Source organism: Pteronotus mesoamericanus, unplaced genomic scaffold (assembly GCF_021234165.1).
Source record: "Pteronotus mesoamericanus isolate MK-2021 breed Mesoamerican mustached bat unplaced genomic scaffold, CSHL_Meso_final contig_78, whole genome shotgun sequence".
In the NCBI taxonomy this organism is placed as follows: domain Eukaryota; kingdom Metazoa; phylum Chordata; class Mammalia; order Chiroptera; family Mormoopidae; genus Pteronotus; species Pteronotus mesoamericanus.
This window is the reverse complement of record NW_026555258.1, coordinates 18,699,682-18,723,673: the sequence shown is the minus strand read 5'-3', so window position 1 is coordinate 18,723,673 and position 23,992 is coordinate 18,699,682. Positions and strand designations below refer to the sequence as shown.

Below are 23,992 nucleotides of genomic sequence, written 5' to 3'. Positions count from 1 at the left end.
ATGTCACTGCACACTAAAAATGGTTATGTTATGTGTATCTTACCAGTCTTCTTTGAATAAAAAAAATAATTATAATAAAATTTTAAAACATGGATTTTAAAAGATGGGACAGATGTGATAAGCTGGTAAAATATGACATGTAAAATCTAAGTAGTGGGTTATGAATGCTCATTTTCAACTTTCCTGTATTTTTGAAGATTTCCACAGTAAAATATTTGGGGGAAAAAAACAATGCCAGCATCTATCTAGCAGTTAGCTTTTATTATCATCTACTAGTCAAAAATAATAGCCAGTAAAATATTCAGATACTTCACTCCTTTTTTATGGCAGAATTTTAAAATGCACCTTTTTGCTGTCCGTCTACCCTTGTATTTACAGTCATTCTGAAACTAAAAGTGGTTTACCTGCAACGGACAGTGTATATGCGTGCAGCTTCAAGTTAAATTATTCTAAGGTACCAACTGCCAAGTGTTTAATCTTTCCTGAAGAAATACAAAATCAAGTCAACAGGTATCTGTGGTTGATGATTAATAATTCAACCAAACAACACACTGGAAAACAAAGGATTACAACTCTTTGTTCATAGTTTTCCAGTACCTGCTAAAGCCAAACTACTCCTTAACTAGAAGTACTCTTAGCACTTTAACAGATACCTGACATACAAATATGCCAGCCACTTTCAAATGATCCAATTCTTCCTCTGGTTTTGCTTCCCATTCCAACTGGCAGTTGAGATTTTAACATGTTTAGTGGTACAGTAGGAACTCAGATGTCACACAGTTAAAAAGTGTTTAATGTCAGACTACCTCAAACCCACTGGGATGGCTACAATCAAAAATACAGAAAATAACATCTGTTGGTAAAGACATGGAAAAATTGGAACCCTTGTGTACTGATGGTGGGAACACAAAATGGTACAGCCGCTGTGGCAAACAGGGTGGTGGTTCCTCAAAAGTTAAAAATAGAATTACTATATGATCCAACAACCCCACTTTTGGGTACATACCCAAAAGAATGAAAAGGAAGATATCAAAGAGATATCTGCACACCTATGTTCACAGCAGCATTACTCACAATAGCTAAGCGTACAAGCAACCCAAGTTTCCATTGACAGATGAAATGGATGAGAAACTGTGATACAGACATACAATGGAATATCATTCAGCCTTCAAAGGGAAGAAAATCCTGTCACATGCTACAACGTGGATGAAACTTGAGGACATTATACTAAGTGAAGTAAGCCAGTCACAAAAAGACCCATCCTGCATGATTCCACTTCCATGAGATACCTAGGGTAGCCAAAATCAGAGAGACGGAAAGCGGAATGGTGACCGCCAGGGGCTGAGAGCAGGGAAGAGTAAGGGAGTCAGGGATCCAGGCCTATGGAGTTTCAGTTTTGCAAGATGATAGAGTTCCGGACACAGTCGGTGGGGCTGGCTGCACAACTCCATGCATGTACTGAATACTGCTGACCTGTACTCTTTAAAATGGTTTTGATGGTAAATTTTATATTAAGTGTATTTCACCGCAATAACCAAAAAAAAAGGAAGAAATAAATCAGGGAAGGGATCTCCCTGGATGGCCTGATGACACTCCACCTTGGAAATGACAGACAAGCAATCAGCTCCCTGGTTATCAGCCCACGGTCCGTCTCTAACCACGACACCTCCTCTGCTCATCCTGCCCAGGGTCATACCAATTGTTTATTTCAGCTTCAATATGAGCAAACATTACTCCTGCCACACTGGTCTTGGGTTAAAACAGCAAGGAACTTAATCTCTCTACCTGCTTCCTCTTTAAAATGAGGATAATTCATACCTACCTTCCTTGTAAGGCTGTTACGAGGGCAAATGTGAGATCATGCGCATGAAAGTACCTTTAAACTGCCAAGCCCCAAAGAAACAAATTAGGTTTATAGCGCCTTACATATGGACAATTCAGAAGGGGCTGTAACAACAGAAACTTCACAAAGCTTGGGACACCTCACCTATGCTTCATCCCGTGTAAAACACACGCATCCCTAAGTAGCACCTCTCCTGCTTTGGCCATAAACTGAAGGGCGACACTGAGGCAACAACAACAGAAACTCAACTGAAGGCATGTCATCTAACCACCCCAAACGCAATTGGAAATTACTATCTTACACGTCCGAGGAAAATTCAATTTTTATGACCCCAGCGTGGACCTAAGACGCCCTGGGACTACACTTCCCACAAAGCATCGAGGCGAACCCGGGCAGCGGGCGTGGCGGCCTGGAATTCGGGGTGACCACCGCTCTCCCCGAACGTGGGTCGCCGTCCCCTGGAAAATTGCAACGTTTAAGGTCGAGTGTGCACTGGCTCTCCTTTCTGACAGCGCTGTCACTCCGCGGTTTCGCCTGCAGCCAGCGCCACTACCCTCTCTGCCCTCCCGTCCTTCCTGCTCCACCTGAGGGACGGTCACCTCCTGTTCTTGGCCTTGCCGCCGATTTCTGGGGTGTCACAAAAAGGCACCTTCTCCCTCTCCCTGAAAGCTCTATTTCTAGAACTCGCCCAACAGTTGGGACCGGGAGGCCATAGCGGGGTCAGACGGGACGGGCTGACACAACACCACCCTGGGGCTGGGGCTCGGGCCGGTCCGCCAGCCCAGGCACCACGGGCAGGGGGCTGGGCTCCCCCCACCCCAGAGGTGGGGCGGATCGCGGACAGAGGTGGCTCCGCCTGGGGCTCCGGTTTCAATTTCGCAACGTGACGGTGCAAACCTGAGGCCTACAAACGCCGCCGGCGGCGTCCAGCGCCCCACCCGCCCGCCAGCCAGGCCCGAACGCCCCAGCCCCTGGCCCGCCGGGGCCGCCGCCCGCCCACCCGGCCCGGCGCCCCGCTGGCGGCAGCGCGCCCCGGCCCTCCCGGCCTCTGCCCCCGGGCCCTGCGCAGCGCCTTCTGTGGCTCGCGGCCGCAGGCTCGCCGAGGCACTTACTCAGCTCGTCCTGGGAGGCGGAGGCGGCGGCCGCAGCCATGTTGCGCCGCGGCGGGAGGGAGGGGCCGGAGAGGGAGGGCGCGGACCGGCGGCGCTTGGGGGCTCGCGGCTCACGGTGCGGCAGGGGCCCGGAGCCGTCTCAGGTCGTTCCGCGCGGGCCGCGCTGCGCCCACAAGGCCCGCCCGCCGCCGCTGCCTGCGTCCTCCTCGCTGCACGCGTCGCTCTCGCCGTCCCCCGCGAGGTCGCGACTCCGGCGCTCCCGCAGCCTCGCGCCTCTGCGGAGCCGCCGCCGTCAGTTGGCCGAGTCCGGGTGCGCCCGGCCCGCGCGGCGGCTCTGCGGCTCCGCGCCGCGCTCGCCCAACTCACGCTGGTTTTATATTTAGAAAGAGCTGAGCCATCCTCCCAGCGGCCCCCCCGCCGGGCCCGTCGCGCGCCCGCCCGCCCTCGCTCGCTCGCGGATCGTCCTGCCCACCTGCCGCCGCCCGCCCTGCGCGCCGGAGCCGGCCCGTGAGCGCTCCCCGCGCGGACCCGGCACGCGGCGGCCTGCACGGGCGACCTGGCCTAGCCGCCCCGCCGCGCCGGCGCAGCCTGCAGCGGCCCTGGCGCGTGGCGGCCGCGCGGGTCTCTGACCTGAGTCCGAGCCGGTCTCCATGCTGGGGATGCTGCGCTCGGTGCCGCGCGGGGGGCACCCAGAAGCCAGGCGTTCGGCGGACTCGACTCCGAAGAGACGCGCGCTGCGGTCCGCGAGGGGCTCCAACCGAGCTGGGCCGGACTGCCCCGACCGGGGGAGATCCTCGAGGCGTGGCCGAAGCTCTTTTTTGAACGGTCTGTGGCTGTCACGTTGTCTGGTCCCGACCTGAAGAAACACGCCTGTTCAAAGGAAGGGACGTGGACTCGGAAAAGTAGAGCCGGGCTCAGAGTCGGCGGGAGGAAGCCCCGCCCTGCGCCTCCCGCCGAACTTCTCGGCCGGGGCGCTGACTCAGTCCCGGGCGGGCGAGCCCGGGCGCTGCAAGCCGCCCCGGACCACGCTCCTTGGGCTCCTTTTCTCCCTTAAAGACAGCGATCCAGTGTAGGTTTCTGATGCTCTTAGGAACTAGGACTACCGAGTGAAGGAAAATCACTAAGCACTGCTAAGAGTTAAGTGAACCAAGAAGTGTTAAAGTTCAAATTCAAGTATATATACTTATACGAGCTATTTTTTTAATGTGTTTATTCTAATACCTACGTTCCTTCTGGTACCCCTAGTGATTTGCTTTGAATATACCAGGTATTAACTTTATACCTTCAGTTTGTCCTTGAGGCCATGTACTTGGGGGGCGGGGGGGAGCTTGCAAAATGGAATTCAAATTAAGGGGTTGCATAACTGTTGTGCTTTAGGTGATGGTACTGTCCTAACAAATTAGGTAAAAGATCACATACGTTTTTTTTAATAAGAGGAAGAAATTAAGATTCTAAATGTATTAAAATTGCATTTATTCCTAAAAGTGGGCATCTACAAAGCCCTAGTTAATGTCTAGAAAGCTGAATATGTCATTCCAGGTGTAACGTCGGCCAAAAAAAAAAAAAGGAAAGGTACTTACACGACATTAAAGACACTATTTCCTTTATTGCTTTTATTACAAAAATTACACATGATCTCTGTAAAAAAAATGATTCGGAAAATCATAAAATGAAAAGTGAAAGCCCTTTCCCCGTCTCACTCTGCAGAGAAAACTGTAGTAGACAGGCACAGCTGAGCGCATATCCTCCAAAGCCCTTGTCTCCGTACACCTATGTGCAGCCCCAAATGCAACTTGGATGGGGTGGAGATCCACAGTCACTGTAAGGTATTGTGAATCCCCCATCAGTATTTTCCCGCATAAACATTCTTCCATGTTCATTCAAAAGCTTTACGCCATCACACTTTTTTGTTGTTGTTCATGCCTTCATAGCACATTAAGTTAACCAGTCCCTTTTGTTGAGGACACTTTGGCTCTTTTGTTTGATATTGACACAAAGTCCATGTACATTGAACTATTTGCAAACAATACAATATTGAAGAATAGAAAGATTGTCCTCTACCCCCTCGCCCACCAATGAATTCATAAATAATTGGAACAACAAATTCATGTTTCTCTTTCTCATCAACTAATGTTTTAAAAGTTTTAAAAAGATATAACTGACATGTAACATTGTACGAGTTTTAGGTATACTATATATATGTTCATATTATGAGATGGTTACAATAAATTTAACATTCATGACCATAGTTACAGTTTTTTTCTTGTGATGAGAACTTTTAAGGTCCACTCTCTTAGCAACTTCCAAATATACAATACAGTATTACTGTATTGTCACCATGCGGGACATTACATCCCCAGGACTTTATTTTATAAATGGAAGTTTGTATCTTTCTTTTAACCATCTTCACCCATTTTTGCCCATCCCCACCCTCTCACTGGGTTGGCCAAAAAGTTCATTTGTTCCCTCCACTCTCCCACCCCGCCTAAGATGGTTCTAGTAGCACTTAGTTGTCTTTAACTTTCATTCGAAACAGTTTTGTTAGATTGTATTGTGAGAGCTGTCCCATCCGCCAGCATTTTTAAAACAAGGAAGTTGGTGAATTTCTGTGTAGCCATTTTTAATACTGAAGATGGAAGAAAACATGCAACATTTTTGGCATACTACATTTTATTATTTGAAGAAAGGTAAAAACACAACTGAAACGCAAAAAAAGATTTGTGCAGTGTATGAAGAAGTTGCCTTGACTGATGGAACGTGTCAAAAGTGGTTTGCGAAATTGCATGCTGGAGATTTTTCACTGGACGATGCTCCACAGTCAAGTAAACCAGTTGAAGTTGATAGCGATCAAATTGAGACATTAATTGAGAACAGTCAGCGTTATACCATGCAGGAGATAGCTGACAGACTCAAAATATCCAAACCAATAAAGTTATTGGTGAAAATGAAAAATGTGTCTTTTATTTTATGGACAAAACCATACGGACTTTTTGGCCAACCGAATATTCAGTGTTTTTTTTTTGTTTGTTTGTTTGTTTGTTTTTTATGACAGCCTTGCTAACAACTCTCAAAGATCAAACATTTCTTGCAGCCTCATCCTCTCTTGCCATCCTTGACTCATTTTTATTCTATCTCCCTCTAGTCTGTCCATTTCCATCATTATCTCCCTTTTCTGCTCCCTCATGCACCTTATTCACAAACTTTTCCTGTAAAGCAACAGACAGTAAATAGTTTAAGCTTTGTGGGCCACACAGTTTCTGCCACAACTACTCAATTATAACATAACAAATGGTCATGGCTGTGTTTCAATAAAACTTTATTTACAAAAACAGGCAATGGGCTGGATTTTTATTAAGAGCCATAGTTCGCTAATTTCTCATCCAGGAGTTTTTTGAGAAAGACAGACCGGGAGGCAGATGCCAGGGACTTGTATGCTGGAAAATGTCTCTAATGCACACTGACACCCCCAGGATCCTGAGACAGAATCCTAAATTGGCAATATCTTCTCATAATTTGGAAGGTAATTTTCAATTTTTTTCTATCTTCCACATGCCTTGTTTTCTTTAGCTCAGATTCCCCCAGAGGTAGTGCTCTGCCTTAGGCTTTTATTTGGGCTCACGGAGCTATTTTTGCTTTATTAGTAACATGTTTAAAATTTCTGAAAAAGACGACCTATTTGAAGAAATTGAGCATTATGTTGTCTAATATCCTTTACCCAAGGAATAGCTTTTCCTAGAATTTGGTATCAGGAAAATGTTTGAATCTCAGGGAAACTTCTCTGCTGTCTTTTATGAGACAATAGGAATTAAATAATCTATTGTCATTCTTTTTTTCGTCTTGATTGTTAGTTTCCAACTGCATTAAACTCTCATACCTTACTCAATTCATTTGTATCCTCAGATGTTTGACAAATGTTCAGGAAGGGAAGGCAACTATTGCAACAGTTCAGGTGAAAATTAATAGAAATGGAGAGTTGAATTTCAAATTCAAGAGGTAACTCAAAGACAGATGGGATGTAGGGGTTCAGGAACAGGGGGACCATTCCTGAGATTTCCAGTTCAGAGAAGTGACAACGTAGATAATGTCCCTAACCAACCTAGAGGAATGGAGGCTAGAGGAAAAGATGGATTTTGAATATGCTGAGCTAAGCAAACATATTTATTATCTCTCCCTTCCCACCTACTTACTTTTAAAAAGTAGTGGAAGTGCCTTATAATGAGCGATACAGAAAACAACAGTTGTCAATAAAGACAAAAGCCAAGTTGTAAAGCAAATAGAAGCACACCAGCTGAGGTCAAAGCAAAGGTGAACGTTTCTAAGCCAGCAAGGACATCAGCTGTCACTGGGCAAGACAGACACATTCAGAAAATCATTTGGCCACATTACAGCCTGCCCGTCTCTGTCTCGTCTCTAAGAGCATCGAGGCCCACACAAGGGGCCTTGAGGAGGAGACTGACACCCAGTGTCAAGCAACAAGCCAGCACGGAGGATGAGAACTAATTTCTGAGTCAAGAGTGCCCAGCATGTGTTCGTGGGATTCCAGGCTTTGTATTCAGGGGCTCGAAGAATTGTTTAAATCCAAGCCCCACGGAAATAGGCACACTATGCCTCTGCCCAGATTACCTTTGGAACTGGATGGGGCCAATAGCTAATGAGGCAAGGAAGATTTGTAGGCAAACAATATTATCAATACTATCAGACAAAGGGAAAACAATGGCTGAAACCCAATTTGAACTTACCCCAGGCAAAGGAATGCTTTGTCTCTCTTACAATCCTCAGTCCTCCCCCTCCCCCACCACCGGGGTCTTTCTGTCCCTGCGCTACAATCCCCATGTTTTCGTGCGTTCCTCTCAGGCTGATCCAATCTCTCATAGTCACCCCCAAAACCTCCACTGAGCCCTCTGGAACCAGTTGAGTGGTTACAAATGCCCCTACGCCCTCGACAGCTTCCCAGAATTTCACTCTCACTTCCCACTTCATCTGATTATGCCTCTACCCCTGCAGCCCTCTCCAGTGCAAACTGCCAAGTCTCCCACCTCTCACATTCCCCTGGGCGAGAGGGTAGGATCAGTCTCTTCCTAGCTCCTCATTGGGACTGCCAGACCACAGTTCTACCTAAGTCTTCCTCTCCATCCTAAGTCCTGGAGCATCTTGGATGTCAACATCCGTTGACGGAGACATCCCACACGTGGGCCTTTCATTTCCTTGAATGTTTCTCCTCCCTCCCCTTCTCCTTCACTCGGCTGCAGCGCCCCAGTCCCCCAAGCACACCCTGGCCTTGGTCACCACTTAGACAATAGTCCTACTGCTTAGAGCTTTCCCTTCCGGCGACTGGCACCCCGCTTTTTGCTCAGTTATTCCAACACATGCGTTCTGTACTCAAAGTTAGGTGTATTGAGTTACACGTTTTTAAGCTTTATCTAGGTTTAATTGGAAAAAAAAATAAGCGGCACGTATTTAAAGAGTAAAGATGAGTTTTGACATACATGTACACCCATGAAAACATCATCACAATCAACATCACAACCCTATCTGTCGCCTCCGCAAGTTTCCTAATGGACCTTCGCAATTCTTCGCTTTCTACCCCTAGACCCTCTCTCCCTTCCCAGGCAACCACTGACCTGTTTTCTGTCACTAAAGATTAGTCCATATTTTCCAGAATTATATATGAATGGAATGACCTATGATGTATTCTTTTTTGTTTGCTTGTTTGTTTGACTTCTTCCTCTTTGAGATTTCCTCTAGGCTGTGGCAAGTATCCATAGAGCGCTCCTTTTTGCTGCTGGGTAACATTCTATTGTCTGGCTATTCCACTGCTGTTTACCGTTTACTCATTTATCGGTTGCTGGACATTAGAGATGTTTCCAGTTTTTAACTACTACCAAAAAAAAAAAAAAAGCTGCTGTGATCAGTCCTTTATGAATATGCTTTTGTTTCTAGTGAAATACAATTCACTTATAATAAAATTCACATTTTAACGTGTACAATTCTATTTGACAAATGCGTGTAGCATACAAGTTGACAGGTATACACAGCCATGGAACCGCCACCACAGGCAGGCTTTCGAGTATTTTCATCACCCTAAATACTTCCCTTGAGCCCCCTTTCTCTACTACTAGTGCCTGGCAGCCACAATCTCATTTCTGTCTCTGTAGCTCTGTATTTTTATTTTTAGACTGTCATATAAGTGGAATCACATACTGTATATACCTTTTCGTGTCTGACTTCTTTCACTGAGCATACGGATTTTGAGATTCAGCTATATTTTTTGCACATATCAGTAGTTTATTCCTGTCTGTCGCTGACTAGTAATGGAATGTGGTATCTTACATTGCGTGAATATCTGTTCACTAGTTGCTACCCATTTGAGTTGTTCCCAGTTTTTGGCAATTATTAGTAAAGCAGCCATAAATATTCCCATACAGGTGAGCATGTATTTTCATTTCTCGTGAGCAAATATCTAGAAGTGGGATTGTTTGGTCACATAATAAGTGTATGTTTATAAGTACATTGATAATTAAGCTCTGCTTTCTAATACTTTGATCTATGTCCTTCTTTTATATTAGCTAACTCTTCATTTTCCTCATCTAAATTAGATTCCATCTTTCATTTCAAACATCTGTCGTTCATATCCTCAACTCCATGTCCCATTACCTTTCTGCCAAACTCACCTTACAAAACTCCATCTCCTGAATCAACCCAAACATCCCTTTTCTCTATACCTATTCTGAGACTATTTTGCATATCTTGAGAAAAATCATTCAATGCACATATTGATGTGACATAAATCGGTGGCATCTAACACTGTAGGGAAATCTTTCAGTGTTTTCCTAGTTAGCTCATATTCTCTCCAGAAAGCTATATCAAACCTAATCTATTCCTCTCAAGCTTCAGTTCCCACTTCCACCCCCCTTCTCCTGCTGAGGTCTCAGGAGGTGGTCTCTCAGCTGACTCCCTCAGATGCCCTTGGTCACGCACCTGCCTGCATCTGCATTCTCTCTCGCCTCCTTCCCTTCTGCCACAATGAACTGTGAACCTTGGCTCTGGGTGCAGGTCTAATCTCTCCATCTGTGCATTTCCTCCTAGTTTCTCAATCTTTATTCTATACAACTCTCCTATGCTCTACATCTTCACCGTTTTTCTCGCTGGTAGATCCTTCCTGTACTGTAGCTTGCTAACTAGCTTGCTAACTAGCTTGCTATTTCTTTCTGGAAGGTACTCCCACTGTCCTCTCCCTTTATAGCTCTACAGAGCCAGGCGGAAGAGGTTTTTGTTGTTGTTGTTTTCTTTCCAGGAGATGGTCAGATCTCCAGAGAGAATATCATGGCTTTTAACTGACTCCGGGATTCTTGGAATCTCAGCTGAGCCAAGGCCAGAGGCACCAGAACATGAGGACTTGGTGTCCTTGAGGCAGCTCAGGCTGAAGGAGCTTAAGGGCCTTCAGGGTCCCAAGGAGAGGTCTCAAAGGCTGCCTGGGTGGGGAACACAGGGCTTCAGCCAGGAATGCACCTCTTCCACCTGTAACATTTCTTTTGGATGGGGTTTGGCACTTAAACAGCAGCTTTTAAAACTCCTACCCTGAACTCCTAGGCTGCCTTCTCCCTCCAGATATGGGGGAAGATGTGCTTCCTCCTCCTAAAAGGCATCTGCTCCAAGCCAGTTAGTTGCCAAGTTACCAGCTGAGTGACTTCTGGGCAAGACCCTTCCCTGCACTGGGTGTCATTTTCTATACAGCATGGGTGGGGAGGAGCAGGCAGGACCGTGGCTCTTCAGAGTCTTTAAAGTGGCTGATTCTAGAAGGGAGGCAGGAAAAACAGACAGACATGCCCTTTCACACACTCATACTTACTCCCCATCTCTGCACAGGGGATCAGAGGCTGGGCAAGTAGCTGTAAAAATCAGGGAACTTTAATATAAATAACAGGCCATAGGGGGAATACTATGCAGCAATGAAAGCAAATTATTTTCATTGATTTATAACCACATGCAACAAGCCTGATAAATTTCACAGACATAACGTGAATGAAAGAAGCTGTATACAGAGATATATGATTCACGTTATCCAGATTCTAGGCTATGAAAATAAATAAAACTATTCTATTCCATTGCAAGACAGAATAGTGGTACCCTTGGGAAAGTGACTGGAAGAAAGTACAGGGGAAGTGGGGCTTCTGGGATGCTGGATGCTAGTTACATCAATGTACCCAGTTCTAGAAGTCAGGCGTCATCACTTCCACTGCATTCTATTGGCTCTCAATGGAAGAACATTAACATCACACCATAAGAATATATATCCAGGTGGGATGTGTATATATTGCTGCAGCCATCTTTACAAAACATGATTTGCTACATGGTGCATCAACTTTATCTCCAGTCTTACCTCTTTCCAACCTGTTCTCTATCCTGCAGCCAAATAGCTAAAAACACAAACAAGCAAGAAACCCTCTTATTTGCTTAAAGTATTCCCAAATCCACCTATCCTGGTTAGAGATCCCACCAGCTTGTTTGCAAGTGAAACTAACTGGCTTGTCACTGGCTCTTTTTTTACTGATGCACAGTCCACCAAAATTTACCACAATGGTTGCTTTTAATCAAAAGGTACAGCTTGGCCACCAGTTCCAAGAAGGGGTTGTTCTTTCCTGGTAATTCATTCATATGTCACTTGTCATTTGATTACAGAATATTTTAACTGGCACAGTGTTTCCCAACGTGTAATCCAAGGATTACCTGCAGTAGCTTGTGTGTTGGAAGAGTCCCAAACTTTGTGTTCAAATAAAGAATGCCATGTGATTGTAAGGTCCAATAAAGTTTGAGAACTACTAATTAAAAGTTTCTCTGACCTGCCCAGTTAAACAAATGAGCCAATTTCATTTCCTGTTCCTCTGCTTTCCCCACCTTCTCCTTGATGTCCCCTCTATTTTCAGCCAGCCACGCAGAGCTAGGTGGAGAAGAATATGCACTTCCACCTATGACTGGGATAGGCTTCTTCTTGACTGCCGGCATCCCTATCTCTTCAGCTAGACTTGCTGCCTTTGAGATGAACCCAGTGGCTTCATTTAGTCAAGCTTGGTCTTTCCATTTAAATTATCAAGGCCATGGCCCACCCTACTCCTTCAACCTCGAATGTCTTTCTCTCACAACTCCACCCCTCCAAAAGTCATCTAGTTATCAGGACCCTCCCAATAATCTTTCTGGAGCTCCACAGCCCTTTTTGCTATGTCCCTAGTCATCCAGACAAGGCAGTGCCCATTTAGATATTCAACAAATATATATTTAGCACCTACTATATGCCAGGCACTGTTCTAGGACTTGGGGATTGTACTTCCATGGAACAAACCAGATAAAAAATGCTTATCCTTGTGGAACTGATAGTCTAGTGAAGACAGGCAATGAGTAGTAAACAAATAAGAAAATTACATGACGTGTTAGAAGGGAAAACTGGAGTGGGCATGGGTGGGGGGATGGGTTCCAATATAAATATAGTGGTTGGAGAGCTTCACTTGGAAGACATGAGGGAGTGGCAGAGTGAAACACACGGCTTCCTCGGGGAGGAACACATCAGCCAGAAGGGCCAGGCAGGTTGGAGGGAGAGGGCGAGCGAGGAGGCCGTTGTGACCGGAGCAGGGAGGTGGGGGAAGGACCGGTAAGTCATGGTGGCCGGACTCCATGGGCTTTATAGACTGCTGTAAAAACATACTTGCAGGGTTTTAAGCAGAGAAGAAACATACTTTTTTTTTTTTTTTAAAGCATTTCTTTGGCCGTGCTGTGAAGAAGAGTGAAATCAAGAAGCTATTGCAATAATCCAGGGGAAGCATGATGGTGGTTCGGAACATGGTGGCAGGATGAAAGTCATAAAATTAATGTTTGTTGAATTCAAGTTGCAGTATTAATCATGGTTTGCAGTGAATGCATCAGTAATATGCTTCTGCGGTGGGTTTTTCCAGCCTCGATTTCAGGGAAGGGGAGGGAGGGGAGGGGGGCGGGATGATGTGAAGTTACCAAGGAGATATAACATCATAGACCTGAAAACCTCAGAAGGTTCTAGGCCTTTAGGCCTCTGGCGCAGCAATAATTCTGTGGCCGAGCCCACCAGCTACTTCCCAATGATCGGGCGCAACAGGCGAGGATGAGAGCCTATGGAAAGCACAGGACTTTCGCAAAGCCAGACGAGCGCACTCCGGGAATCGTAGTTCTGCGCCATTGCGCAGGCGCAGTGGTTCCTAGCCGGCTTGCGCGCGCAGCTTCTGCAGGACTAGCTTCTAGAAGCTCATTGCGGTAGCGTTGGTCCTGGCTGCGGGTTCTGATGCAGGTAGTGGTTTTCCCGGGCCCATAGTTTGGGGCCCATGGCCAGGTCGCCGGCTCCGAGGACGCACTTGGGACGGGGTGGGGGCCAAGGGCAGCCGACCTACCTGGCTGTGCTCCCAATGCCGCAGCTCCTGTGGGAGGTGGGCACTATACTAAATGATTGAGCTTTCCTCCATCCCCTCCTTGCTCCCGGGGTCTCGCCGCTTAGGTACCTTTGCATTTTGGGCGGGAAAAGTCTTTGTTGTGTGTGCATTGGGGGTGAGAAGCGCTGTCCCATGTATTACGGGATGCTTAGCAGCATCCTTTGCTCTAATCGCTGGGTACCATAGCACCCCTCCAAGCCAGTCGTGATAACCAAAGTGTGTTCAGACGTTGCCAACGTCCCCTATGAGGCAAATTCCTATCTGTCCCCCGTTGTAGAACTTTTTTCTGTCTGCGTCACATTTTCGCGGGGCCCTCCTGTAAGCTTCCTGGAGACTGAGACGAGTGTCTTGGTCACTACAGAGTCCTAGTGCCCACCAAAGCGCCAGATACGGGGTAAGCACCTAATATTTGGCAGAGGAATAAATGACGTCATGCATGCTGTGTGCTGAGTGCTGTGCTTGGAGGTGGGTAATAATTGGTACCAGGGTTGAAATAGGAGATTGTTCTGGCACTTGCTTCAGTGTAGTATATCTCAAGCTACATTGTCATTTCCTGGGTGCTCTGTAAGTGTAGGGACCCTGCCTGACCTGTCTGCACCTGCTTCCCTAGACCTGCCTCCCTAGTGCTCTGTTCTCAGCTCATTGAAGATATTTGGTTATTTGTAGAATGAAAGAATGCATGGCACACAGGGCAGGCTCTTTGCAGAAAAGCAATTGGGGATCAGAGAAAGCTTCACCCAAGAGGTGACATTTTTAAAGAATGGAAAAACGTTTGCTTCGATAGGGAAAGAAGACAGCATTTCAGGAAGAGGGATAGTGTGTCTGAGAACCAGGAGGTCCTTTTCTCTGGCTGTAGTGTCTGTCAGGGGCAGGTAGAGCTCAAGAGGTGAGGTTTTCAGGGCAGGGTCTCTAGATCATCACACCCGGCCTTTGAATTTTACCTTGAATTAGTTGGAGAGGGATCGTATTTTGCATACTAGAAGGAATCCTTAGGCTGCTTTGTGATACTGGATTAGAGAAGCCTGGTCTTAGGTAGTTTCAGTAGGATAGAATGGAGAAGATCTTAAGAAATAAAGCTTCCAGGATTGGGTTATTGATTGTTGGGTTATTGATTATGTGAGAAATTTGATAGGCAAATATGAAATCAGGCTTCTGAGTTGAGCAACTTGTGGAAATGTATGGCCGTTCACTGAGAGAGGGCAGGAATTGTTGAATAGCTTTGTGACTGGATCTCCTTGTAGCCACGAGCCTTTTCTGATCACTTTTGCTTAGGAGGAGCTGTAAATTCTAAAGAAACTGTTTCCTTGGAGGGCACCTTTAATTATCCTTAGTAACTCCCTGGCTTTTCACCTGCAAAGAAAATTATTCTTTTAGCCCTGCCTGGTGTGGCTTAGTGGATTGAGTGCTGGCCTGAGAACCAAAAGGTTGTGGGGTTAGATTCCTCATCAGGGCACATGCCTGCGTTTACCTGCCAGGCCCTCAGTAGGGGGCGTGCAAGAGGCAACCAGTCTATGTATCTCTCACACATCGGTGTTTCTCTCCCTTTCTCCCTCCCCTCCCTTCTCTCTTTAAATAAATAAATAAATAAAATCTTTAAAAAAAAAAGGAAAATTATTCTTTTAATACAGTAGTTGGGCAGTGCTGTTTTAGGCCTCTGACTATATACATGTATGTACACACACACACACACACACATACACACCAAACCATGAACAAAGTTTTTGGGATTTTTGACTTGTTTCACTTATTTAATATCTTATATTTCTTAACAGTTTCTGCAAGACCATAAACTGAATCTGTGGAATCGTGATATTTGTTGTGCATAGTGCCGGTTGGTGAACTGTACTGATATTCAACTAGAGTCTAACGGGGACTGAATTCCTGCTGGTGACGCACATTGCAAGCCACAGCGCCGTGCCCGTGAACAAAATGACGGCCATCTCCCCCGAGCCTCAGACTCTGGTCTCAAATGAACAAAATAAGGTCCTAAGAATGGATACAAGTGGGAATGAAGAAGCCATCCTAAGAGGAAGCACTACTGACCCAGAGTCTTTTAGACAGAGGTTCAGGTGGTTTTGTTACTCAGAAGAGGCTGGACCCAGAAAAGCCCTGAATCAACTCTGGGAGCTCTGCATTCAGTGGCTGAGACCAGACATCCACACGAAAGAACAGATTTTAGAGCTTTTGGTGTTTGAGCAATTCCTGACCATTTTGCCCGGGGAGATCAGGATTTGGGTAAAGTCACAACATCCTGAGAATAGTGAGGAAGTGGTAACCTTAATAGAGGATTTGACCCAAACACTTGAAGAAAAAGAAGGTGAGATTTATAGATGGAGGGAGTAAGTGGTTAAGATCTCCTTAGCATAAGAGAGTAAACTCCCCAAAAGACAGTAATTTATTGCTAAAGAGGAAACTAAGTCTAAGTTTAGACGTGAGACTGGGTTTGAATTGGCCCTGCCTTCTTTAGTGTGTGATCTTGGGCAAGCTGTGTAACCTCTCAGGACTTTACTTTTTTTATCTGTAAAAAGGGAATCCTGTCTTATCTATAGTTTTGTTATGAGGATTAAATAAGGTAAGGTATGATACATTCATGGTAGGTGCTCCAAAAATATTTCTTTCTCTTTACCCTTGAGCAAGAAGGGACTTTAGAACACAGGAGAGAAAGAAATTAATCTGAAAGTGTTTGGAGTCACAAGCATATCATCCAGCTAGGCCGTGACCTCTTGCTCCAGTGTGTGCAATCACATGTTCCTAGAACAGAGCTCTCCAGTGTCTGTGATGATGGAAATGTGTTCTGCACTCTTGCATTTCAGGTTAAGCATAGGAAATGTGGCTAGTGCAAATAAGGAAGTTAATTTTTAATTAAACTTAAATTTAAATAGCCATATGTGGCCAGCAACTACCCTGTTGGATAGTGCAGTTCCTTAGCCTTAGGGAACAGTTGGCTTACATTGTCATAATTACGTTATTATACATTATATATGTAAATGTATAAAAATAAACTGAATTACAACATTTTTAAATATTGATAAAAAGGCTTCTAGGGTGGCTAGATGTTTGAGAGCTGTGATTCAACTTTTATAAAATCCCTCTATATGCTACAAATATTCCACATATTTTTGTATATTATTTACCCTAATGCTCTCAATACATGTGTGCAACAGTTTGTATTCTACTAGGAGTTCTGAGATAAATGGGGAAATAGTGTTTACCTCCACAGACTTAATTTGTGGTCACACAGCTCAGTTGTGTATCTAGCATTCGGGCTTCCTGATTCCTCTCTAACTTACCTGTCACTGCAACATGGTGCTTTTGCAAAACTGGGGCCTCTGTGTGGATGCTCCTGCAGTCAAGAAGTTCGTGAATTGATTGCTTTAGCGTTCTGTGAGCTAGAACAGTTTCCTTAAAATGATCCCTCTTTTCACTTGATAGCATAATTCTGATTCTTAATGTCCATGTTTGCCTCTAATCAAGCTGCCTAAAATTCTTTCCATAAGAAAGTGAATATTTAAAAAAAAAATTCTTGTCTCTTATTAGAAGTGCTATTAATGTCTCAGAGTATTTAACACATTTAGTTCATATGTTCAGATTCCTGATTTCTGTCTTTAGGAATTGTTGGTGACTTCAGAGGTGGAATCAGTTCTTGACACCAGTTTGGTAATTTTCATTTAATGAATGATTCTTGTGCAAGGCATTGTGGTAGGACTATGAAGGAAAAAAACCATTAAATAAATATGTGGTTTTACTTTACTACATCTTATATTTTTAAAGTAATATTTTGCCAATTAAATACATTAAACTATGGGTGTATGGAATGAGTGAAATCAGTTTTTTATGAGCTTAGGAATTCAAAGGATATTTTATGGGATGGGGAAAAAGTTTGGGTGTAATAGGAACTCTATCTGTGGTTCTTTCTGTTCTAAAAAGTTGGGGAAAACTTTTTTCTATTTCTTAGAACCATTTCCTCCAGAGATATTTAAGAATTTCTAGTCTGAGGAATTCATTTCAAAGACCGGACAGTGTTTTCTCTTCCCTTCCCAGACCCAGTTTCTCAAGATGCTGCTATTTCCCAAGAGGAGAACCCTGAAGAAGATAAAATGGTTTCTGTCCTTCCAAATACTGAGTCCGGGGTAAGCTTCCTCTCACTGGTTTTCGTTCTCAAGTGAATACTTGCTGACCTCCTACTGATTGGTATAACAATACTAGACAGGATAATTAAGACAGTCTTCTGTTCACATTCTTCAAAGTTATTCTTCATGTGCTGTTTTATTTCAGTTTGGAGAATATGTCACAAGTGACTCTAACAAAAACAAAAACAATTATTTGCTAAAATTTAATAGTTATTCCTGATAAAAATTAGGTGAAAACAGAATGATATTTTCTAACACGATAACAAAATATCCCAGCTGGATAGTGTTGGAAAATAAAAAGCAGGCCCTGGCTGGGTACTCAGTTGGTTAGAATGTCGACCCAATACACCAAAATTGCGGGTTTAATCCCCAGTCAGGGCACATACAAGAATCAACAACAAATGCACAAACAAATGGAAGAACAAATCAGTGTTTCTCTCTCCCCCCGGCCATCCTGTCTATAAAATCAGTAAATTTAAAAAAATTAAAATTTAAAGAAAAGGCAGTCCTTAAAACACTTGTGAAAAGTTAAGGATATTTTAACCTTAATGCTATTAATGAATATTTTTTCTGAATATTCTAGCCAGTGTACTAAGATAAGAAAGAAATGAGGTAAGTATTGATAGCTTGCTTTGGAATTGTTAGAAACTTAAATACTATCAGACCTAACCAGTTCTCTGAAATCTTAGGATCTGTTTAGGAATAAGCCAATGCAAAAAGACTGTGTTTGCTGTTCTAGGAACCCGTGACATTCAAGGATATAGCTGTGAGCTTTTCCAGAGGAGAGTGGAGAAAGCTGGAACCTTTTCAGAAGGAGCTGTATAAGGAAGTGCTACTGGAAAACGTTAGGAACCTAGAATTTGTGGGTAAAGACACATTCTTTTCATGATCTAGCATCTAACCTGGGTATCCTTTTGCCTGCTGTTATTGAAAGATAAGCGCTATTAATTGTTTTAGCTGGGCATACAGGGGTGATATGATTAATTCTAAAAATGGGTCTAAGAATGTACTTTTCTGCAGTGTTTTCTCCAAAAAAAGTGCCTTTCCTTCATTGAATTGGAAATCTTGAGCATCATTTTGCTGTCATCAAGGCCTTGCCTCTCCCCACGTTCTTGTCAAATTTCCGTATTGATGACTGTGTCTGACAGCATCTTCTCTTCCCTGGAGAAACCAAAGCTATGTGTGAATGTGGATTGTCTTGTTCTATAGAAAACAGCCGCTTTTTATTCTTTTCTCTATGGGCAGGCTTTCCAGTTTCCAAACTAGATTTGATTTCACAGCTTAAGTGGGTTGAACTGCCAAGGCTGCTGCAAAAAGAGGTCTCAAAAGGCTCCGGACCAGGTAAGTTGGTGAAAGGTAGACAAGGAAATTAAAACGGTTGCTTGCCAAGCCATTTAGGAAGAGCTTTTGAAACGTTGGGTGGGCCATATGCTAAAATTAAAATAGAGTGATGATTAGAATATACAGCTTGCCCTCCTGGAATGTTCATTTTAACAGGAGACTCTCTTAGTTTGGGTTCTCTCAGAAGTAGATGCCAAGACATGATCATCTATGCCAGAGACTTACTGGGGGAAACTCCAGTGAAAGAAAAGGGGGTGGGCTCTGAAAGAGGCAGGGAGTGATGTCGGAGCATGATGCAGGTATAACACCTGTGAATGAGAGGCAAGGAGGGGTGGGTAGGAAGAGTCTTAGACTAAAATGCAGTTTAAGAAAGTTTTGGGCCCTGGCCAGTATGACTCAGTTGGTTGGAGCCTCATCCTATAACTGAAAGGTTGGGGTTCGATTCCCAGTCAGGGTACATACTTAGGTTGCAGGTTTGGTTGCCAGTCTGGGTGTGTACGATCCCCAGTCAGGGCGTGGATGATTCTTTTGCCCATCAATGTTTCTCTCTTGCTTCCTCACTCTGCAAAAATCAATGAAAAAAAAAATGTCCTCAGGTGAGGATTAAAAAAAAAGCTTTGGCAATGCCATAAGAGTCCTCAAGCCAGAGTCACCTCTCAGAGTCCTGTGTCTCACAGAAGTGGGCCTGCCTGAGTATCCCTGCTATACTTGTCACTGACCAGCTGTGGGAAGGTGGCCTTGGCGTGAATGTCACGGGGAATTCATAGAGCAGCAGTAGGTGCTGTTAGCTCTCAGTGAAGTGCCTCAGAGTTCAGAAAGGTGCGTTTTTGTGGACACCATCGATAGAGACATCAGAACAGAAAGTGTTAGTAATGGGATTTATGCTATGATAATGGCGTGTGTAAGGAGCAGTGGAAAAACATAGAAGCAGGAGCTTAATTAACATCTGAGTTGAATCTTGAAGGATAAATACGAATTTACCCAGAGGACAGCATAGAAAATGTAATGCCATTTTTGTTTAAAGGAATAGCACATAACACATATATATGTCTGAATATAGATATATGTGTGGATTTTTAATGTCTGGAGAACATTCATGTTACTACTGGTTATCTTTGGGGGATTATATTTTTTCTTTATCTTTCCCTCATTTAAAAATTTAACAAAAGATATATAAAATTTACATTTAAGACATAATTACTTATATATCAATATCTTAGTTTATTTTAAAGGAAAAAACAATAATTTACACTAATCCATCTTCTTAACTCTTCATTTTGGTCAACTTATTGGCTGTTTTCAGTATAGTTGCACAAATAAAAAACAGCAATTACCTTTTATTTAAGTAGCATTTGGGAGAGTATTGCCAAAAATGGATTCTAAAAATGTTTTGAGTAAAATGTAGCAGTGTTGGTATAAATATATGTCTCGCCCCCTTGTACTAAAGAAGCCATTTAGACACACAACTTGTTTAAAAAGTCATTGAAAACAGACTGGGGAAAAAAGTTTTTGACAGTCAAAACAGAGTCAATAACCATAATTTATCAAAAGCCCATGTAAAACAAGAAATACTGAGTCTATTAGAAAAATTGGAAAAGAAATTGAGCAGACAGCTGATAAAATAAAAAATAACTGGCAGTATTGAAATTTAAATATCTGTGGATGTGACAATAAAGCTCCAAGTCACTGGTCAACAATGAAATATACATTTAAAGCAACCGTACTATTTATTATAGGTCAGCTTCACAAAAACTTAAAAGATCATTTGACTAGAGATGATTACTCAGGTACTTCTGCTCATCATTCTTCATATGATACAACTTTTCTACCCATTGGTTCAGTAATTTCATTTTTATGACTCTCTTTTGAGGAGATTTTTTTAAAAGTTTATTTATTTTTAGAGAAAGGGAGAAAGAGAAAGAAACATCGATGTGAAAGAGAAACATAGATCAGTTGCTTCTCGTACACACCCTGACCAGGACCGAACCACAACCCAGACCTGTGCCCCCTGACCAGGAATTGAACTGGTGACCCTTCACTTTTTGGGATGAAGCCCAACCTACTGAGCTACACCAGTCAGGGCAGGAAATACTAATCATTTGATAAACATTCAATAAGGGAATCATTAAACTAATATATGTTATATAATATATAAATATAATAATATAGAATGAATTATTTAACTAATTAAAATTATCTTTATGAAGAATTACCAGTGAACCCTGACTGGTGTGGTTCAGTTGGTTGGGGTGTTGTCCCGCAAAGCGAAAGGATGCAGGTTTGATTCCTGGTCAGGGAACATGCCTAGGTTGTGCGTTCAGTCCCCAGTCAGGACATATATGAGAGGCAACTGGTTGATGTTTCTCACTCATGTAGATGTTTCTCCTCCTCTCTCCCTCCCTTCCCCTCTCTCTAAAAATAAATAAATAAAATCTTTAAAAAAAATTACTGAGATGGGAGAGAATTTTTGAACAAGAAAAGTAACCCTACATATTACACATGGTTTTTCTGTTCTAAACTATAGAAAAATTTTTAGAAGAAAATACACAGTTGTTAACAATTAATTTCTGGGCAATAAGATTTTGTGTTTTAAAGTAATCTGTTTTAAAATAACTTTATAAAAGTAATCTCATGATTAAGAGCCATGTTGAATGATGTGATTAATAAGTGAATTCAAAATTTTCAGAAGGGCATAAATAGTGTAGTAGTGGGCAAAGCTTGTGGAGATTGTGGGACTTAAACCCTAGGCCCTGTCAAATTTATATGTTTGAGATGGTGAAGGTACTGTGAGATTTCACTCTAGATTGTATGAAGTATCAGGACTAAAACAATAGGATTGAAAATGCTGTAGTATATTAGGAACAGTAAATGGATGCCTGAGTAGATTATTAGGGCCAGATCGTGGTAACCTTTGAAAGTCTGGCATAGATGTTATTGCGTACCTACGATGCAATGATATCTATAAACAGTGCTATTGGACTGCTCTCAGGAAAGGTAATATAGTATAGGGATCAAAAGCTTGGGCTTTAGGGTCAGACTAGGTTCAAAATCTGGCACTGCAACTATAATACATGTGACTTTGGGTAAGCTACTGAGATTTTCTGTGCCTGCTTGTCACATCTGTAAAACAGGGATAATAATAGGGCCTACTTCATAGAGTTGTTGGGAAATTAAGTGAAATACAAGTAAAGTGTTTGCTGTTTGGCCTGGCATTTGGTAAGTATTCAATAAATGATTGTACTATTATTGTTGTTTGAACCTATTACAGAAATTTGAACTGAGGGTGAGAACTTGTATTTCTAACTATAAAGTATAAACGTTTCATCTTCCTCAATATTTTTCCTAACCCCTATGCTGACCTACATCATATCATTTTCTCTGTATCATTTTTTTCTTCCTTGTTTTATAAGACTATTTGTGAACTGTCCAAGTCATAATCCTTATAGGTATTACTGTTCCTATTCCTATTTTAGTCCCAAATACAGTACCTTCCTTTATTACAAACAGGAAATATTCTGTGTTGTTTTTTTTTTAGAGTGTGAACCTAGAGGTGAATTGAAGAAATCTGTTCAAAATCAAGATGTTCTTATGGATGAATCGACTTTAGATAAAATAATAGAAAGGTACCTAATGGGTGGCGATGATGGCTTGATGGGAGAATCTTCGAAACATGGTAGGTTAGAGGAAAATCATAGCAATAGGGAATGTTCACAAGTAGCAGGCACACAAAAGAAAACTCATAGGAGAGGCAGTAAGGGTGAGGAATCTGACCCAGAAAAGGGCCCCTTTGGAAGTAATTTCAAGGAAACTTCAGATATAATTAAACAGGTGAGAGGCTACTTAAAGAAGAAGTCTCGGAAGTATAATGAAAGCAAGAAACGCTTTAGTTTTCATTCAGACCTTATTATGAACCGCAAAGAGCACATTGGAGAAAAGCCACGGAAACGTAAGGAAGGCAGGAAAGTTTTAAGTCACTCTTCATCTCGTCCTGAACATCAGAAACATCAGAAAATTTATATGGGGACAAAGCCACAGAAGTGCACTAACTGTGGGATAGACTTTACTCAAAGCTTATCCCTTGTTAAGAGAAGAAAAACTCCTATATGTGAGAAATGTCGAAAAAATGAATGTCGGGAAAATGAATGTCAGGATGAAACCTCAAAGAAAGATGAAGGAGTAGAGACTGGAGAAAAAACCCATAAATGTAGCAAATGTGGAAAAGCCTTTGGCTATAGTGCCTCACTGACCAAACATCAGAGAATTCACACTGGGGAAAAGCCCTATCTGTGCAATGAATGTGGAAAAGCCTTCAGTGACAGTTCATCCCTCACACCACATCACAGGACTCATAGTGGTGAGAAACCCTTCAAGTGTGATGATTGTGGAAAAACTTTCACCCTAACTGCCCACCTCATTAAACATCAGAGAATTCATACTGGAGAAAAGCCCTATAAATGTAAAGAATGTGGGAGACCCTTCAGTGACAGTTCATCTCTTATTCAACATCAGCGAATTCATACTGGAGAAAAACCCTACACTTGTAACAATTGTGGGAAGTCCTTTAGTCATAGCTCATCCCTTTCCAAGCATCAGAGAATTCATACTGGAGAGAAACCCTATAAATGTGGCGAATGTGGGAAAGCCTTTAGACAGAATTCTTGCCTTACTCGACATCAGAGAATTCACACTGGAGAAAAACCATATTTATGTAATGATTGTGGAATGACTTTTAGCCATTTTACATCTGTAATTTATCATCAGAGACTTCATTCAGGAGAAAAACCCTACAAATGTAGTCAGTGTGAGAAAGCCTTCCCTACCCATTCACTCCTTAGTCGTCATCAGAGAATTCATACTGGTGTGAAACCTTATAAATGTAAGGAATGTGGAAAATCCTTCAGTCAGAGCTCATCTCTTAATGAACATCATCGAATCCATACTGGAGAGAAACCCTATGAATGTGACTATTGTGGAGCAACCTTTAGTCGAAGCTCAATCCTTGTAGAGCATCTAAAAATTCATACTGGAAGAAAAGAATATGAATGTAAAGAATGTGAGAAGACATTTAAAAGTAATTCGGGCCTCCTCAGACATCGGGGATTTCACTCTGGAGATTAA

At 43.0% G+C, this 23,992-nt stretch overlaps 2 protein-coding genes across 3 annotated transcripts in view; one reads left to right on the top strand and one right to left on the bottom strand.

The window, feature by feature from the left end:
* Window positions 1-3,822, bottom strand: part of ECPAS (Ecm29 proteasome adaptor and scaffold) — a 95,487-nt gene extending 91,665 nt beyond the window's left edge. Inside the window, exon 1 of one of the 2 annotated variants that reach the window (XM_054584530.1) lies at window positions 3,586-3,822. In XM_054584530.1, the coding sequence (XP_054440505.1) occupies window positions 3,586-3,607 (22 nt within the window). In that variant the 5' untranslated portion in view covers window positions 3,608-3,822. Of the gene's footprint in view, window positions 1-2,955; window positions 3,319-3,585 lie in introns of those variants that run through there. The other variant, XM_054584528.1, reaches the window with a different exon arrangement.
* A 9,476-nt stretch (window positions 3,823-13,298) lies between these two features.
* ZNF483 (zinc finger protein 483) lies at window positions 13,299-23,992 on the top strand. Its single transcript, XM_054584740.1, has 6 exons — window positions 13,299-13,400; window positions 15,264-15,720; window positions 17,445-17,533; window positions 18,273-18,399; window positions 18,779-18,874; window positions 22,410-23,992. Exons 1-6 carry the CDS (start codon window positions 13,299-13,301, stop codon window positions 23,990-23,992), a joined length of 2,454 nt encoding a protein of 817 aa, XP_054440715.1.